The 20,198-nt window shown below is 41.2% G+C and overlaps 1 protein-coding gene across 1 annotated transcript in view; it reads left to right on the plus strand.

Annotated features, from left to right (window-relative positions):
- The window catches only part of rpa1 (replication protein A1), a 43,977-nt gene that overhangs the window by 3,364 nt on the left and 20,415 nt on the right, over window positions 1-20,198 (plus strand). Inside the window, exons 5-12 of the mRNA XM_034097952.1 lie at window positions 2,238-2,326; window positions 2,482-2,556; window positions 3,691-3,805; window positions 4,156-4,258; window positions 4,373-4,441; window positions 5,213-5,405; window positions 9,120-9,256; window positions 17,155-17,303. Coding sequence (XP_033953843.1) covers window positions 2,238-2,326; window positions 2,482-2,556; window positions 3,691-3,805; window positions 4,156-4,258; window positions 4,373-4,441; window positions 5,213-5,405; window positions 9,120-9,256; window positions 17,155-17,303 — 930 coding nt within the window. The remainder of the gene's footprint in view (window positions 1-2,237; window positions 2,327-2,481; window positions 2,557-3,690; window positions 3,806-4,155; window positions 4,259-4,372; window positions 4,442-5,212; window positions 5,406-9,119; window positions 9,257-17,154; window positions 17,304-20,198) is intronic.

Here is a 20,198-nt window from a genome sequence, read left to right on the forward strand (position 1 = left end):
GAGCTATTATGTGCCATCATGACGCGCATGGTGTTATTTTTTAATATATGAAGTGCGAGCTGTGTGCTTGAGTCTTCCTGCCTGGAACCGCTGGTGAACAGCTGTTAGAACGGGCCGTTCAGGTGTTCGGAGCTGAGCGGCAGAGCGTGATGTGAACTGGAAAGTTTTTCTGTCGCAATATCATTTAAGGAATCGTTGAGCTAGCTAGCTAGCATACATTGTCACTATCTGCTAACGTTAGCTTTAGCCTTCGTTTTCTAATAGTTTTTTTCATAGGCTATAAACAGAGGTGGTATAAGTATAGATCTTGTACTTGATTAAAAGTAGAAGTACTCAGATCGTGTACTTTAGTAGAAGTAGGCTACTCAGATCTTGTACTTAATAAAAGTAGAAGTACTCAGATATTGTACTTAATAAAAGTAGAAGTACTCAGATATTGTACTTGAGTAAAAGTAGAAGTACTCAGATCTTGTACTTGAGTAAAAGTAGAAGTACTCAGATCTTGTACTTGATTAAATAAAATTTCAGAATAATATATATGATATATTTTATAATGATTGATCATGAAAGTGTTCTCAAAGCTGGTGAAGGTGCAGCTAGTCTGAAGTACTTTGTAGACTGCAGGGTAGCTGGTGGATTTACTCCAGGTGGAACTAAAGTCTGATTTAACACTTGATTATATTTCACATCATTCATCCACATCTGTAGAGTAACTGAAGGTATTACATACATGTAGTGGAGTAGAAGTACACCATGTACCTCTGAACTGTAGTGGAGTCGAAGTACACCATGTACCTCTGAACTGGCGTTGAGTCGAAGTACACCATGTACCTCTGAACTGTAGTGAGTCGAAGTACACCATGTACCTCTGAACTGTAGTGGAGTAGAAGTACACCATGTACCTCTGAACTGTAGTGGAGTAGAAGTACACCATGTACCTCTGAACTGTAGTGAGTAGAAGTACACCATGTACCTCTGAACTGTAGTGGAGTCAAAGTACACCATGTACCTCTGTACTGTAGTTGAGTCGAAGTACACCATGTACCTCTGAACTGTAGTGAGTAGAAGTACACCATGTACCTCTGAACTGTAGTGGAGTAGAAGTACACCATGTACCTCTGAACTGTAGTGGAGTAGAAGTACACCATGTACCTCTGAACTGTAGTAGAGTAGAAGTACACCATGTACCTCTGAACTGTAGTGGAGTCAAAGTACACCATGTACCTCTGAACTGTAGCGGAGTCGAAGTACACCATGTACCTCTGAACTGTAGAGGAGTAGAAGTACACCATGTACCTCTGAACTGTAGTGAGTAGAAGTACACCATGTACCGCTGAACTGTAGCGGAGTCGAAGTACACCATGTACCTCTGAACTGTAGAGGAGTAGAAGTACACCATGTACCTCTGAACTGTAGAGGAGTAGAAGTACACCATGTACCTCTGAACTGTAGAGGAGTAGAAGTACACCATGTACCTCTGAACTGTAGTGAGTAGAAGTACACCATGTACCGCTGAACTGTAGCGGAGTCGAAGTACACCATGTACCTCTGAACTGTAGAGGAGTAGAAGTACAAAGTAGCAAAACATTGAAATACTTAATAAAGTATCTCAAAATTGTACCCACGTATAGTACTTGTTGAGTTTATGAACTTAGTTACACCACTGGCTATAAAGATAGAAAGACTAAGCCTTGCACAGAGGCATGAAAATACATTTTCAAAATGCTCAATAGTGCTGCCAGAATTATAAACTGACTGCTACACAATTAAAATAAATGCTTTTATATATTTCTATTAGATGTGACTCTTTGGCGTTTCTGTTATTACCTGCTGCTTTTGTTGCTCTGACTGCTAACATCTTGTTATTCCTCATTTTAAAGCCGATATCCCGTGGGGTCGGGGGGCTCGGATCCTTGTCACCTTTTTCATACCTGATGAGTTTGCCTCCCTGATTTGTTGTTTGTTGCTTCAGCGTGTAGAAGCTAGTAAGCCTACTATTGGATTTGTTTTAGATAGGCACAACATGTTTCATATGCAGACCTTATTTTCCTGTTACATTTTCAGTGGTGATTTTTGTTTGGTCATGGAAAATGAGGTAAAGGTCATTGAGAAGTTATGGAAAAGTCATTGAAAATCATTGGTGAAAAAGTGTATGAACCCTGTATTTAGTAATTATCTTCCAGAGGTAAATGGAAACATTGCTATTTTCTGCAGCTTACAATGTTTTCTTGTTGCAGGCGGGTCGTGATCATTTTGGAAATCGAAGTCGTCCAGCCTGCTGAAGAGGTTGCAGGAAGAATTGGCGACCCGACTCCTTACAATGATGGTAAGCCTTCAAAACAGGTTTCATAATGATATCTGCTATTTACTGAATAGTTAATGTTTGTCTTGGAGCAGTGGTAAGTGAGTTTAATGTACTGTCATGCACAATTGGTCATAGTTTTATTGCTGGTTTATACTAATGTCCAATCTTCCATGTAGGTCAAACCAAAGGACCACAGTCAGCACCAAGCTCTGAAATCCGAGCACCGCTACTGCAGCAAAATAAAAAAGAAGGTGAGCAGCAGAAGTCTTGATATTAATTCTTGGAACATGAATTAAAATGGGCATTTGCATTTAGTTCTGAACATACTTCATAAAAGTAAACACCAGGTGGCAGCATTTCTCTGCTGCTTTCTGTAATGTGGGTGACCCACAGGTTTACTGGACTAAAGTCGTTTTGACAGCCTGTTTTTTCATTTGTTTGCATTCTTGAGTCTTTTCACAGTTTTATTGACACTCACAAGTCTCCAGAGCGCTTGCTATCATTCACTTTGACAACTATGAGTCTGTGTCTATGCTTAGCCGTTTCTACCTGTGCCTGTCAATCATTGTTTGCTTTTTTTGAATGCACAGTAGAATACACAAAACAAATGCAAAGCAACACACCTGGAGAGTTTATTTGAGCAAACAGGTTTATTTTTCAAGTTTGTTCATGTCAAAGATACGCACTGGATCACAGCATCGCACATAACTTTGAGCAGGAGGGATGTGCAATCCAGGGGTTTGCTGTATTTCTATTGTGTGCCATAGCAGGTATTCATCCCTCTAATCTCCCGTATGGGAATTGAGGTTATGGCAAGCATCCTCTTCATCAGCACAGTTATTGTTAATTTCTCTGTGTGTGCTGGTTGATCTGGGGGCTTAATTACCAGAAGTGCAGTGGTTGGCAAAGTGGGAAGACTTAAGTGGACACTTTGAACTCTAATCCTCCGCGTGAGACGCACACAAATCAAATGTGCAGCGCTTGTTCAAACGGAACATCTCAGCCAGGCGGCACTGCTCTACTGAGGAAAAGCAGCTACAGTTTGTTCTTGCATTTCACACTCTGCCCTGATTCTGTGAAATGTGAATCATCCTTCGCACCAAAATGCAGGATCACACATCTCCGACAACTCCACTTGACAATATTTTTGTTTCCTGTTGGAGTCTCTCCTCTGGCTGGGGTGGCACATTTACCTTAAGTCATTAGGCTTTTCTTTGAAACTCCCCTTGTGAAGTGAGATAATTACATTCATCAAGCAGTTGCAATCCAAAGAAATTGGATTTTTGTAATTTGTCTCTGATGAATAATGTATGTGCCTCTCTTTTGACTTCTCTCCATCACTACTCTTCATGGATCATTTATTTCCTTCTTGATTCCTCCAACAGTGCCAAGAGTTTTCAATAAAGACTTTGAGAAAAAGAACCCATCCAATATGCCCAGTACTCCAGGGGGCAGCTCCAAAGTTGTGCCCATCGCCAGCCTTAACCCTTATCAGTCCAAGTGAGTATGTTTCTTATTCAGTAGGAAATGCCAAAAGGATGTTTTTTTGCTTTGTTTCGGACAGTATCAAAAACATTACTGCAAATATTTATAAGATAAACAACACAAATACAATCAGTGTCTACATAATCTGTCAACTAGTGAGCACTACAACTTTTAAAATGTTAATGTCCTCCGCACAGCTCACAAATGTATATCAGGGTTTTTTAATGTTCCTATATGAATTTTGGTATTGGCCTCAAAATCAGTAATGGTCAGGATCCAGGATGTATTTATTGCATTCTTGGTCAATGTAGCACTTACATTTACCCAAAAATACTCAAACAAGGAACCTTTTCCCTGTCCGCTAGGTGGACCGTCCGCGCCCGCATTACCAACAAGAGCGGCATCCGTACGTGGAGCAACTCTCGTGGGGACGGCAAACTCTTCTCCATGGAGATGGTGGATGAGAGTGTGAGTGTTATTGTGGTCCCACTGTCCTTGTTTATTTTATCTAAGCTGGCAACACGATGTCACTAGTTTGTAATCCTACTTTAATCTTCTAATCACATGTATTTTTGATTTCAGGGAGAGATTCGAGTGACTGGTTTCAACCAAGAGGTGGACAAGTTCTTCACCCTTGTTGAAGTTGGCAAGGTGAGACGTTACTTCAGATAATTATTCATTGTGTCCTTATTACGGATGGGCAACGTCAGGATTCGATCAAAGTACTCTTCATTGGTGCTTTTTCATTAGTGAATAATTGTCTTTCAAATATATATATATAAGCTTTTGTTTTAGCTTGTTTGTAACAATAAACTGTTAGCTGAGCTTAGCATTCCGTGCCCATACAAAACATAGCAGCGTTGGATGAGAAACTGCAAACGGAGCGGATTGAAATATCACTTTTCTATGCTAATTCTTGTTCAACATGTTGTATTGGTATTTATACTTGCTGAGGATTTATTGCACTTAACAAGCGTAGCTGGAGAAGCTCAGCCCCAAGACGGAGAGCAGAGGAGATGCTGCAGCATGATAATAAATTACATCAAAAGTACCAACAAAAGAACCAGTAATGTTGGACCTTAACAGGAACACAATCTCTAATAATTTAGCCCCATGGGATGTGTAATAAGGGGTTTTTGATATCCATCCCCAGTCCTAATTATCTTTAAAAACTGTCTTTCACTGTGATGTTTAAGACGGATTCCGCACACGGTTCTATCAACAGCTGCCAGTGCTTTGTGAGTTAAAACCACAGAGACTATGAATGAGTCATCTGGCTTCACTGTGCCCATACAATAAGCAGCCAGCCTATGTTGATCCCCCCCGACTGTCTGCATTTGTGTCTTGTTTGCACCATTCAGTCAGGTTAAATGCTCCCCAGATCTCTGATTAACACGTGGTTCATCCATCTGTACGGCCCAGGTCTACTACATCTCCAAGGGCTCCCTGAAGATTGCCAACAAGCAGTACACATCGGTGAAGAATGATTATGAGATGACTCTCAGCGGAGAGTCCAGCATCATCCCCTGTGAAGACGACTCGGATGTTCCCGTGCTGCAGTGTGACTTTGTATCCATCGGTGACCTGGAGAACAGGGAAAAAGATGCCATTATTGGTAAGTTGCACAAGTCAGTGTTTCCCACATAATTTGATTCTATTTGTGGGGACACCGCACAAAAAAAGAAAAGCCAAAGGCCCCTTAACCTATTCGGGTGGTCCACGCATCCACGCCCCCTCAAATAATATAATACATGCGAGTTCATGGCTACTGTAGACAACGTTCTTGTTGCTCTGTGTTGCGTTTATTCTCCCAAAAATATCATTTACAATTTAGGCATTTAGCAGACGCCTTATTCCAAAGCAACTTACAGTGACCAATTACAGGGACCCTCTCCCTGGAGTAACCAAGGTCTAAGTGCCTTACTCAAGGGCAAGTGGTGTTACAGGCAGGATTTCAACTCGCAACCTTCCGATCATCAGCCCACCTTACTATCCATTAGACCACTAAAAAAAATAATAAAACATTTTTTTTTTTATGAGATCCATTTGTGGTGGACCATATTTATTTGTGGCAGCCCGCCACAAATAAATCAATGTATGGGAAACACTGCAAGTGATAATGACATTTCTCAACCCCTCCATCAGTTTTTCCATCAGTCTGTATTATAAGACAAATACAGCCTGCAGCCCTAACTGCATATGCAAAGACATGACAAACTATTATAAATAAAGCAAAGAGCCCATCAGCACAAACCTGATGTTTAGAAATCTAAGCACATTCTTTGGCTGTTAGTAATTATTATAGGTGCTTCTAGATATGTTTAGAGGGAGAAAGTGGATGGAATAAATGAGTGAAACTTTTTTAAAACCCCAGAGTACTGTAACAAAGAGAACGGCTGAATAAACCATTTAAAAGAAGCCCATGGAAGATGTTAAATACAACCAGCCTACAGTCCTAACGGGATCAAATGTATGGTGGAGGAATAACTACATTGATCTGTTCATCCCTTTTTGTTTTGTTGTCTTTGTAGCTGGTTCAAAGATTTGTTTAACAGGCTTGAATAAGGATTTGTCCTTGTTGGATCTACTTGTATTCCTCTTAGCTGGCCCCACCTCCTAAACAAAGTCTTCTCTTACTGTTTCAAATGTTTTTTACCAGCAGCTAGATGGACCACAACGGTATATGGACTTTTGCGTTTGAGAAACCTTTCAGGCTCTACTGCACACTGTCCAAGGTTTATGACTCAGACCTTGTAAACCCTTTCAGGGCAGAGCTTGAGGACCAGTTTGTTTGTATGTTGCATTGTTGTAGTAGTGTAGGGTTTTCTGTTTTTAAATGTGTGCTTCATTTGGCCCATTGATGTGTTATGTATTAAGTACCCTGAACTAATGAAATAACACGGTGCGTAGGGGAGCATTGAACACCTGCCCATTAGTGAATGTACAGGGCAACACACTACAGGTAGCTTGTTTGTGTCTCCTGTTTCTATGTGTGTAAATGCACATTATTTCCCTTTTACAAAGGGCTTGGACTATGGGAGGCAATCAAATCAAAAATAAATTTCTCTAAAGCACTGGTTGAATGTTAAGAGCTCAACTCAACCGAGCACATAATAATAATAAGAAAAAGGATAGAGTTTGTAGCAGAACGTAGAGTCGGATATTCTGTGAGGTTGAGATAATTACAGCGTACGAGCAGAGGGATAAAAGTGGTATTAATAATACTCATGACAGTAATAGCCTGTAGTGCAGATTGACTTCGGGCCCTTTGGCGGAGCCGGTGAGAAAATGAGAACCTGCTGTGCACAGGTAATATTAGGGCGACGGCGTGTAATTCTTTTAATGAAGACTGCGGCTTGCACTGCTGTTAGACTAATTCTCTACCGCTTACCAAAAGTAGCCCCTTTGCTCCAAATATGGGAGCCAACTTCCTGAGAAATACACATGAAGTGGGACAACCTGCAATAAGACCCCAATTATTTTGCCCCCCCGACGTTTGTAAAATAGTGGGACCCGTCGGGGGTGTGCCCGGGGTTCTGGAAAATACCAAGCCCCCCCCCCATTTAAGGGTCCAATTAACGCAATACTGCCCATTGGGACCCTTTACCCTCTCCGACCACCAGGGGGAGCCCTCAACGGTGTCCACACATCAATATGGCATCCCACTTCCCATGGGGGGGGGGGGGGTGTACACACATCAATATGACATCCCACTTCCCATGGGGGGGGGTGTACACACATCAATATGGCATCCCACTTCCCATGTAGGTCCACAGACCACGACATCAAACTTTAAAGTTTGTTCATCATGGTTCATTCATTTAAAATCAATTTACTCAGTAGGAGCGGGGTTTATAGAAGATGAGTAACGTTGGCGATGCCACTCTACTCAATACCTTTCACAGACATATCTCTGCAGATATCATGTTTGAGTGCATTATTCAATACATTATGCTTGATAGTAGTGCTGGGGGGAAACAATTATTTTGAAAACGATTAATCGGGCGATTATTTGATCAATTAGTCGACTAATCTAACGATTTTTTTTCTGTTGTTCAATTAATAAAAAACGTAATGTAAAAAAAACATAATGTAAAAAAAAAAGATTTCACGATACTGTGTCTCAGGGGATCTTAATATTTAACAAACTATTAATGTGTTATACCAGATTAACGGAAATAATCTCAGCTAACTGACGATACAAACCATGTTTACCAAAACACAAGTCTCATAAGAAGCATCTAAATGACCCATGAGCGAAAAATGCTAACGGACATTGGCACAGAACTCAAGATAAAAGTACCCTTATTACTTATCGTAGCTGCACATACAAGATATCCGATTAAAGCTGAGACTCCACAGATTATGTAGGTATATAGTATCATCACTGAGTGATCCGGACTCGCGACAGGGGAAGCAAATACAGTCATCACAACACGTACCTTTACAGAGCTTCTAGGGAGATCGTCTCACCACCGTATCTGTCAATCTGATCAAAAGACGTATTCAATGGCATTAAAATGAGAAAAAAACGTGCCTGAATCGGTTAATCCATAGGTTTTTAACGTCTATGTATAAAAAAATGATTGCATTTATAATCCATAATTCCATTTTAATGTAAAAATCGGAGAGCAAATGATAGCTGCTAATGGTAGCCACCACAGCTAGCTGCCGCTTTAAATGTTCCAACATAGCCGTTGTGCTTGTGTGATATGCCAACTCCATTTGGCAAAGACTGCAAATGACAATATCTTTGCGTTTTGGACTAACTTTAAAATATTCCCATGCTTTTGAAGACCTAGGGCGAGATGTTTTCGTTTGAGGGCTTCGTGCGCAATCCTGTGAGGAGGAGGTGGTAGCCGTTTCAGTCTCCATTGTGTTTGAAGTGCGATTGCGAACTGCTTGTTGCTTTGTTTACACACGTGTAGCGACGCGTCGACGCGGAAATATGTCGTCGACGATATTTTGAAGTCGTCGACGCGTCGCTACAGCACTACTTGATAGTGTTCCTTGGAAGCAATTAAAGCCTATTTTATAAATTCTCTTTTACATTATGGATGTTAGTGCCTAGCACACAGGCCAGTGACCTCACACCTAATTTGAAATGAATGAATCACTTATTTCCTATGAGCCAATTTGTGCCGGCAGCCATGGGACCTAGAGTGACCTGTGGGCGTAAACACCATTATCAATATTTATGATATGTATATTTGTGAACAACTAGGATAAGTGGTCGGAAAACTGAATCAATACCATCATTTCAATTGGTCATGTCACAAAAGAAAACCCTCCTGCTGCCAGTGCATTGATTCTCATTCTTCCATCACAGATGTGATTGGCGTGTGCAAGAGTGTGGATGATGTGTCCCGTATCACCACAAAGAACAACAAGGAAGTGTCCAAGAGGACGCTCAACCTGATGGACATGTCTGGGAAGGTGGTGACTCTCACGCTGTGGGGAGAAGAGGTGAGTTATTACACAGGGAGAAAAATGTCAATAATCATCTGAGAACAACTATTTATTATAAATGTCTGAAGCTTAAATGTAGGCTGGATCACACATTATCATAATAATGTACAATACAAAAAGCCTGCACCTTTATACATCTCCATAATGTTCAACTTTTTGGTGTTAAGTTGGAATGGTTGTTCAATGCATTATCTGACCACTGGTCAGCAGTTAGACAAACAAAGACATTTAACAATGTGTGCAGTTTAAAGTTAGAGTTAAATGGAGATGGAATTTGTTGACTGAAGTGGCTGTCATGGGGAGATCAAGGAACTGCGCTTGCAGCTGATCTTTACCTGTGGCTCACAGGGACTGTAGAGTTGGCCAACATCCCTCTCCTCCCAACAAGAAGCACAGTGTTCCCCCGTTTGGTTTTTCGACACATACCCTTTTCCACAGGGACCTGCTGAGGTATACAAGATCTATAGTATATAAACAACAATGCCAAAAAAGTAAGTGTTGGAAATATTTCCCCCTGCCTCTGAAGGCTGTACTGTTGCACCCTCTTTTCTCTATAGTTTATTTCTCGGTGTATGTCCTCAGGTTATTACAGTCAATAGCGCTGAAGACCTAAGAAACAAGTGAAGACATTTTTTATAACAACTATTCATAAACCTTTGACCTGAACTGACATGTGTTCATAGCTTTGATGCTCTCAGGATGGCAAGCTAGTTGCTTTTTTGGTATCTCAGTCCGTGCGACCGCTTTTTACCGAAATACATTAATAACTATTAGATTAATATTCATAGTGCGCAGATGATTAATATCTAAAATGAATGCTTTCCCTAGACCTTTTCAAGTGAAATATCTTACTTTCCAATGGATCGCATCGAAATTTAAGATAAGATAAAATGGACCTTTATGGATCCCAGTGGGGAAATTCAGGAGTATAAGCAGCAAAAGGGTTGGAGCGAAAGTACAGCACAGATTCACACAAGATGAACACAATTAAAGATACAATTAGTCACAGATGTCATGTTTCAGACTGGATACATTGTAGAAACTTTGGTGATTCCTTAATTCTTCGTTCACTGTCACCATTTAGCAGGTCTCCCTTGAAAAAGAGATAAATGATCTCAATGGGATTTATCTGTATAAATAAAGGTATGAAATGAAATGACCATCAGGTCAATATTTTCCATTGTCAAATTGTGTGGTTATTACCAAAAACCTGTAAAACTAAATATCAAACCATATCATGCTAAACTAAGATGTTGAACATTCTTATCATTATACCCGCTAATCATCAGCATGTTAGCATGAGCTACCTCACAGAACAGCCTCACAGCACCACAGGATTCTTAACCTCATACACCAGGGGTGGCCAACCTGCGGCTCTCGAGCTGCATGCGGCTTTTTGCCTAGTTTCATGCGGCTCTTCAGTTCATATCGAGTTGTGTGAGTTTGGGGGAGAGACACTGACTCCTGACTAGTGTTGCACGGTGTACCGATACTTGAAAGGTACCACGTTAAAAACGTTACGATTCCTCCGTTTCATTAGTATCGGTACTTTAACCTGTTAAACCCCGAGCCTGTTTTTCAGGTTTCAGGCTCGAAAATGACATTCCCAGAACAAATGACTATAACTTCACTTCTAAAAGGTTTATATGAATAATTGTTGTCGTCAAAGCAAGGTTACATCTGTGAGTTGGATGTAGAAGTGTCAGAATCAATATAGATGTTTCTGTGTCAGAGTAAATTCAGATGGAACATAGCAAAAATGTAAATTCCTGTCTCCGCCTAAAGAAAACCCATTACTTATAGTGAAGACCAACCTTGAATGATGGGTTAGTAGCCTAAACGTTTTAGGAATCCAAAGTATAACATATAAGTACACTGTATCAAGATTGAGGCAAAACAAGTGACATTTGACCTTTTTAGAGAGGTTTATGAAAATAAAGTCCAGGCGGAATAAGCTTTGGGCACATTTGGTTCCATCAGTGCCATTTGACCTTTTTCAGGTACCAGACTATAAAAATCATTGTATTACATTGAATCATCACTATAGGTATTCATTCCACCCCAATTAAAAAAATTAATTAATTCTTAAAATAAAATACAAATATTTCTTAAAAATATGTTTGTGTGTGTAAGTGTAGCTGTGTGGGTCTGTAAGTGTGGGTGTGTATGTGTAGTTGTGTGTGTATGTAACTGTACCAACGCACTATACAATAAAACTACACTGTAGGTCATTGTGTGTAGGTGTACTTGCACAATAAAAAAAAACGGAAACATAGGTAACATTTGACTCCAACTAGGGCAGATTTATTTCAAACATTTTACCAACACACTATAGGCATGTAAAAACAAACCTTTTACCAACGTACTATACAATAAAATCACACTAGGTATTAGAGGTGTAACGGTACACGTATTTTTTTTTTAAATAAACACTCAAAATGTTATACCTACCTGAATGTTCCAGTATTTAGGTCGTGCCACTCCCTGAAACAGTTGACAGTGAAGCACAGAGGGACCTGGCACTTCCTGCAGTACACAGGTGTCTTCACCCTTTTGAGTCCAGCATCTAAGCACCGCCTGCAGTTCTTCCTGACCTTGGTGGCATTTTCCCCATAATACTCGGGCATGTGAGTGGTGGAGGGGGTGGTGGAGGTGCAGGGCCTTCAGCAAACTCCAACAATTCTGCAGCAAGCTGCTCCCTGAAAGTCTTCTAGGTGTGTGGCTTTGTCCTGCTGGGGTCACACCTCATCTAACAAATGTGGAAAAACAAAGAGATTAGATTAATTCACTGGCTTATACTTATAGGATAATATTGGACTATAAATGAATAATATTACACCAAATAAATAAGTAAACACATGTATATTCATTCACTGGCCATTCATTTAGAAAATGTAACTCCAAAAAGACAAGTAACACTATTTAGCATTTTGGCTAATCATTCCTGTTGGCTAAGCTAACACTGTGATGCAGTTCCAGCAAACACAAAAGTAATATATAAAAAGGATAATATTGGACAATAAATGAATAATATTACACCAAATAAATAAGTAAACGCATATATATATTCATTCACTGGCCATTCATTTAGAAAATGTAACTCCAAAAAGACAAGTAACACTATTTAGCATTTTGCCTAATCATTCCCGTAGCTTCTTGGCTAAGCTAGCACTGTGACGCAGTTTCACCAAACACATAAGTAATATATAAAAACAGAGAGATTACATACCTGTTGTGGAAGTACAACATACGAGTCACTATTGTCCGGATCCAGGTCTGGCTGGAGGAGATCTTCATCATCCGACGAAGAGTCATCTGGTATGATCATAGCTATCGTCAGCTAGCATCTCTAGCACCTGCTCTGTGGTGAAGCTCTCCTTTCTGGCTGCGTAATGCGTATTGGAGCCGGAGCGGGTGTAGTTTATACTACGCAGGATCGTATCTTTGGAACCCATTGGTCGATTTGGGTGATTGACACCTTTTCTGAACCGTTAGAGCCAATAGAATCGAGTGACAGTTAGTAAGTCCCGCTAAGCACTTACGTCAAGTATGCGGCTTTCACACCAGCGCTTTTCAGTTTCTAGCTCCGAGCGGGAGCTTTTCTGGTTCAGCTCCGGTTTCCCTTTTCAGCTCCCGCTCTGTACACACCGCCCACTGGCGCCCCAGAGCTGCCCTTGCTGCGTTTTGACGTCACCGTTTACATCGCTGATTTGCCCCCCAACGGCAGCCATTACGGCAGCTCACAACAACAACAACAACTGCGTCGGGTCGATGATCGTGTTGCTTTTAATCACACAAAGCCAGAATAAATTGAATAACGACTTCTCCAACCTTATACTTTTCTCCAGAGTGCCGTGGTTCATTGTTTATTAATGCGTTTCTGCAGCATTTACCGACCGCTGCAGTGCTGCTCTTCCACAGGAGTTTATTCTCCCGTTAGCTCCCGGTTAGTTCACACTGCAGCGGCCTCTCTAAAGTATTCACTGTCCGACTCACACAAGCAGCTGATGCATATCCCCAGTAAGGGAACTGGGGCCTAAGTGAATGTGTGTCAGTCTGAATTGACACTGTTTGGTATCACAACGCTGTTATGAAAGTTACTCTGGTATAAAACGGGTGATGTTAGCATAGCAACCGAAGCTAAACTGACTACTTGCATCCGATAGCTGCAATAATACAAAACAACACGTCTGCCTCTCTCCACAATGATCGATAACAGCGAACGGATGGTCAAAGTAAGGCACAAATAAACAGAATCACACGAAGCCTGGTTAGTGTTGCCTGACTTTATAAAGTGTGTTTATAGGCACTACTGCTTGTAGGCAGGCATAACAGTCGACCCATGGGAGGTGGGTTTAGTTTCCTGCACGCCTTCGACGTAAGAGAGACGTAAGCGTCACCTCTTAGCTCCAAAGCTCTTGCCTCTGGACCGACAATTTTTTGGAGCTGGAAATGAAGCGGATTCCGGAGCTAAGAGCCGGCGCAGCTCCGGTGTGAACTGGAAAACCGGCGCTTTTCAGGCTCTAGCTCCGAGCCGGAGCTGAAAAGGCGCTGGTGTGAAAGGGGCAGTAGAGAGATGTTTGCGTAAACAGCACTTAAAACAGCATTAGCTCGGGACTGCGAAACTTTGTACCTACTCTGCTGCCATGAATGTAATGATAGATTATCAGGAACAATTCTAAAGTGACTAAGAGAAATTGGATTAACCTTAAACAGCGTTTTTATTCCCTTGAACAAGAGCTTTGATCACAAAACAGTAACGGTAAGACATAATTATTGTTATGGTTTTGAAAACTGTTGTTTTTTTCTTCTCTGTTCTGGCTGCTAGCTCAGTGAGTTTGTGTCCTACAGTGATGATACTTATAACAAAAATAATCTGTGGAGTATCAGCTTTCAGATGATATGTAGTTTATGCAGAAAATATTAAGTTTTAAAGATCGTTTTTGCTAGTTAGCACCGGAAGTAGCATCTGCCCGTTATAGCTAAGGGCTAATGCTAACGCTTCTTGTGAGACTTGTGTTTTGTTTCTGTAAAAATGGTTCATATTGTCAGTTAGCTGAGATTCTTCTCGTTAATCTGGTATGACACATTAATAGGTTTTTAAATATTAAGATGCCCTGAAACAGTGTTGTGAAAAAAAAACCAGGGTCCCCGTCGGCGGGGACCTTCGGGCTTAACAGGTTAAGAATGACGGGGGAAAGTACTCCGGTGAGAAAGCGCTGTTTTACTAAGAGCCGTGTGTGTTCAGCGCTCTGCTTCCACTGCACTGCAGCCGTGCCTGCAGTCCCGCCCCTCTCTCGTACACGCGCTAGCTGCCAGAGCATGTGAGAAAACGAGAAGCATGGCTGCAAGTGGGAGTGCAACTGCCGCTGCGCCTCGGCTTGTTGACAAAAAAGACGCCAGAAGCGAAATTTGGATGTATTTGAGCTATATCTCCGACAGTGAGGGCAAGCCTACGGACACCACGAGGCCTGTCTGTAAGAAATGTATTAATTTGATTTAATACGAATTCTTGTCATTTAATTTGTTTATTGTTCTCATTGGTTAAAAGTTTGTGTTATGGTTCTGGTGTGAAATAAAGCACAATAATTACATTTAAGACTGTTTCTCTTTTTTTAAGAAAAGTGTCGAAAAATAATCGGAATCGCAATTCTTGACTTGGTATCGAAACCAAAATGTTGGTATCGTGACAACACTAGCTACTCCTGACAGTTAAACCTGATATTTAGTAGGTCTGTTAAGTATTGAATGCTGATAATTCTGACGTAATTTGGCCGGTCAAAGTTGTTTGGGCTCGGATAAAATCGCTCCGTTACTTTCGTCCCGTGTTACTTTCAGGGCTCTCGACTAACTTTGTTCCCCATCCTCCCGGAACCTTCCCGAAATACAATCCAAGCCGTCCCGAAATTAATGTGGACCGTCCCGAATTTTTTATTTTTTTCCCCTACATTATCATTAGTTAAAATCATTCAAAGTGACCTTTAACATAAATAAAACATCATACAAATCATTAGATGATAATTCATCAACCTTTTTATTTGAGTAAATCATTCAATCACATAAACAAAGGCCAAATATATTTAAACACACAAACGAGAAAATTACTCTAATATTGAATCCAATCAAGTCCCATCCAATTATCAAAAAAATCCAACACTGTCCTGAAGACAGAACCCAGAGTAACCACTAACCAGGATGACAGTCTGTAACACAGTCAGGAGACCTTTACAAACTGCCCCGCCCCCTCGCACACAGACGGGACAGAGAGATCTGGATTGGAAAGCTCGAAAATACATCAAAGACGCATGTTGTAGTCTTATTGCATATTAGAAACGGAGTTGGTGAAACTAAAACTGCGATATAATGTGTATGTAGCAATAATACATATGACATACATTTTTTAAATGTCTCCTGTACCAATAAAAAGTCTGTTAACGTCGGAGCTTAACGTTACCACTGTCTTTAATAATTCCGGCCCGGGGCCCGTTTAATACCGGGGCTCGGTACCCATCCCTACATGGGGAGAGGCGCAGCATATTGCTAAGGACTAAATACGATGGAGGGTTCTCTTCTCAGCCTTATTACCCATAGGGGATGAAGAGGAGTAAGTAAATAAAGAGGCCGGCGCTCCAGGGTCTGGTTCTGCTGCGCGTTATTGTGATGTAACGGTAAAACATTTCAGAATTCCTCCACGGGATGCCATTGTTATTGTAAGGCAAGGCAAGTTTGTACATCACTCAACCCGCGGAATACACACACTCAGTACATAGCTAGAGCCATATTATATTAATCTGGCTAGACCATAGAGAGCCCGAATTTGCGGACCAGGAATTCGCGGGCACAGCCAGCTGGGCGGCTGGCTAACAGCCAGCGGCACAGCAGTGGCTACATGTGTGTATTTCGCGGGTTGCTAAATGTTTTGTGCGTGTGTGTTTATATTGACAAGGAGGTTTAATAACTGTCTGCTACACAAAACGTGCAGTCGGTTTCATTTTCATCGCCGTTTGTAGTAGAGTTAGCAGGATATTTTAATTTGAACTCTCGTCCCAAATTCGTCCCAAAATTATTTTTTATCCTCCCCGACACTCTTTTTTTCGACGACGGGACGTCCTTAAGCTCGAGCCCTGGTTACTTTCATCCCGTGTTACTTTCGTCCCGGCTCTCCTACGTGTGTATGTGTGGTGTCAGTATGAGAGGATGACAGCGCGTCTAATTTTGATGTGGCCCAAGAGCCAATCACAATAATACCTGCAATGCAGTGAACCAATCACCTTTGAGGGGGGGGGGGGAGAGAAACCTATCGTTGATTAAACACTATCCAGTGTTTCCCCTACCATTGTCTTGGAGGGGCGCTGCGCCCCGCCAACGGAGCCCCGCGCCCCCCCTGAAATTCAAGGTGTTTAAAAAATATATATAATTTTTTCTTTTTTAAATATATATATAGCACCAAATTGCAAATAATCTAACTACTGTCACTTTTCACATTGAACATGTGCTCTTTTATTAAATAAACTAAACGCTTTCATCGTAAGTTGTGAGTTTGCTGTTTTTGACCCTAAGAAACACTGATGCATTAATCAATAACAATAATCCACAGCTCCTCTCTCTGCTCAAGAGGATTTAAAAAATATATATCCCAATGCCACAAAAATGCATCAGTGACGTAACAACAAAAAACTGAAACAAGCGGTATCAGTGACTGTGTGTTTGATGTGGCTCTTTGCAGTAACATAGAAAAAATGTGGCTCTTAACCTCTGACTGGTTGGCCACCCCTGTCATACACAGAACCAAAACGTTGATGTGAAACGGAAGAAATGAAATCAAGTTGAATCCAAGTATTCAAAAAGTTTTGACAAATGTTTGTCCTTTGTCCATATTTCTTTGTTTCCTGTAGGCAGAGAAGTTTGAAGGCTCTGGTCAGCCCATCATAGCCGTTAAGGGGGCAAAGCTTTCAGACTTTGGAGGCCGCTCCCTCTCTGCATCCTTCAGCAGCACCATGATGATCAACCCAGACATCCCTGAGGCACACAAGCTGAGAGGCTGGTAAGTGGGCCTACAGTTCATGTATAAAGCAGCGCAGAAGATTGTTCGTGTGTTCCATTAATGATCTACCCATGACAAAGGCTTTCATAGCAGGTTCAAAACAAGGTATGACTTTAAAGCCAGAAGGTTTTTACTAGTGTATCGCTCCCGCTCAAAGAGAATGTGTTGCATGCAAGTGTTACAGTTCGAAATGAAGAACTCTAAGGATTTAAATCGGTGCAAAAATGCATGCCCTGATTCTCATGATCAAGATTAGTTTCCCCCCATTAGCCACAATGTGGGAGGGGTTTCACCTTTCCAGATGAAATCCAGACTGTGTGATTATGTTTATAGCATTTTTTTCGCCTTGATCTGTGTGTGGTTGTGTAGCGTGTACACGTCTTCCATGTTTGTTTTGACTTTAACTCATTGGATTTTTGAGTTAAAGATATTTTTTCTCATTCGTGGAAATTGGCCAAGATACTGAATCTTTGTCTTTAAAATCATAAGTATCCGTGTACATGCAGTCTTGGATATTGCACCATATTTGATTATATTAGAAGTACCCGGTCATGTCGGGTACTACAGCCAAACACAGAGTTGTAAGATAGTTAACTAACGCAATGAATGCATAAGACTGTTCCTTGAAGATATTCTGTTGGTATTTCTAGCAATGAAATGGAGGAACATTTAAGACTCAAGCTTTCATCTTCTATTGGGCTCACATGCCAGTTCCTCGATTCATTACTTTCTAAATGATTGCCTCTCCCTGGTGAAAAACAATAAAATGGTAATCGTGCACTGTATTTTTGCCAGAGGTAAAATACACTTTTTGTTGTTTTTTATAATCTGTTTTTAAACAAAGACATCACCTCTTCAGTATGTGGTGTTGAGCTCTATAGGGGAACGTTGTGAGGTTGGTTGTAAGGTAAAGGTTGTCCCATGACTGAGTGCCCTCATGGTCCACGTGAGGATTGATACTTAACATCGCCAAGCGTGTTGAAGCACTGATTGATCCGTCCTTATAGATCCCACTTAAACAGACAGGGTCTATCTCTCCTCTGAAATAAAAGCAAATGGGAAATGTCTGTATTTGTGACTGGCGATCTAATCGATACCATCCAAAGAGTTTCATTTATTCACCTCCCAACACCAGGGCCTACTCTGCACTGAGGAATAAAAGACTGTATAAAGCTCAAATGTATTTTGTGCGGTCTCTTTTTCTGCCTTCACAAATGAGTATTTGTAAATCAAGGGACCTGATCCGCATAACTAGACCAGTGAAATGTGACTGTACCTTTTAGGTGAGAATGAGGCAAATTGTAAAATATGCTCAAATGTGCCTCTTTAACCAGATGCCTTTGGCTCATAGTAATTTTTCTGTGATTGTTTTAGCACCAGCCTCTGGCGTCTTAGAATATGTTCTTATTTCATTTAATTTCTCAGAATGCCAACCACTGCTGTTATGTGAGCGGATAATTTAACATTTTCATGGTGATGGAAAATGCTCTGTTATCAGGACCATTCTACTTCTTCAGCTTTGTTTTAGCTCAATGATATACAACCTTAAATAATTTCCTATGCTCTTTTGTTTAATGACTGATGTTAGTTCATTTAGTCACTTCAAACTTGGACAGCCAGCCATAATTATCATAAAACAAATGCTGTTGCTTTACTCTCTGCATTAGAAGGGGTGGACACGTGGGTCCTCTTTGGACTTTGGGTTCCTGTCGGTCTTAAGGCATGAACAGTTTAAAAGTGGCCAGACTTTACTTGGTACCCTCCATCCGCGTTAGGAACATGGAGAACGCAAGACAGGGCTCGACATTAACGATGGCCCGGGGCCATCTAGTATTAGCTCGGGCAATGAAGCCTCACCTGCTGGTTGCCCGATCGGGCAATCTATTATGCCAGTATCATGCAGCTCGCGGATCCAGTAATGAGTGACCCGACAGTAAAACTAAACATATCTATAACTCAGGGTTCGTACGGGTGCTTGAAATCCTTGAAAATGCTTGAAATTTGACGTGGTGTTTTCAAGGTTGGGAAAGTGCTTGAATTTTGGGAATGGTGCTTGAAATTGAGATAAAGTGCTTGAAAATGTAAATGCTTTACTTTTACAAAAAATTGCTGTCTGACTGAATAGTTCGCTTTTTAGATTAAAAGAAAAGAATTGCTTCGCTTCTACATAAAACAGCTCTGCTGCACCTTCCCGCGCTATGCGCGCGACCTGCAAGTGTTTGTGTTACGTGTGACCTGGGCATTCTGATGAGAGATAGATGACTGTGTGCCAGGAGGTTGCCGTTTCAACGAGCGTTGGCTAGCAGAAGACAAATGCAAGCCATGGCTAAGACTAGGGTCAAGCCCACGAGTAGCCTCCTGAAAAGTTTGCAACAAATAACGATGCGAGAGTCTGCGCTGACGAGCCACATGAAAGGTACGCCGTAGAAGAGCATTTTAGATTAGGCTAACGTTGCATGTTACGTTTGTTTAAGCTAACGTTAGCAAGCTGATTAGCAAACTCGATTGAGGGATAATAATAATTGCAGGGGACAATCATTTCAGAGGAGCGTACCTATGTTATGTGCGTTACAGTCGCCATCCTGTGGTGTTCAGAGGATGAAGCTCTCACGGCATTTCGTGTTATAGTCATGAAATATAATCTATTGATTCGACACAGAGTGATTTTGAAAGCAATGTATTTCTACTAGTGGTATGTTTCGTGCCTAAACCAAATGTGACTTGCTCTATCGAAATCAGTCGCATTGACCCGAAGACACATTTTCGTTTGTATTACTGGTCTGGGGGAAGCTCGCGAGTGTGTTTGTGTATTTTTGCGTTTGTATACCGGGGAAACACTCACAAGAAACACCGGCTGTTGTTATGCTTGCTGTGACGTTACATTAGTCCGTTCTC

This window comes from Pseudochaenichthys georgianus, chromosome 13, assembly GCF_902827115.2.
Source record: "Pseudochaenichthys georgianus chromosome 13, fPseGeo1.2, whole genome shotgun sequence".
Lineage (NCBI taxonomy): Eukaryota > Metazoa > Chordata > Actinopteri > Perciformes > Channichthyidae > Pseudochaenichthys > Pseudochaenichthys georgianus.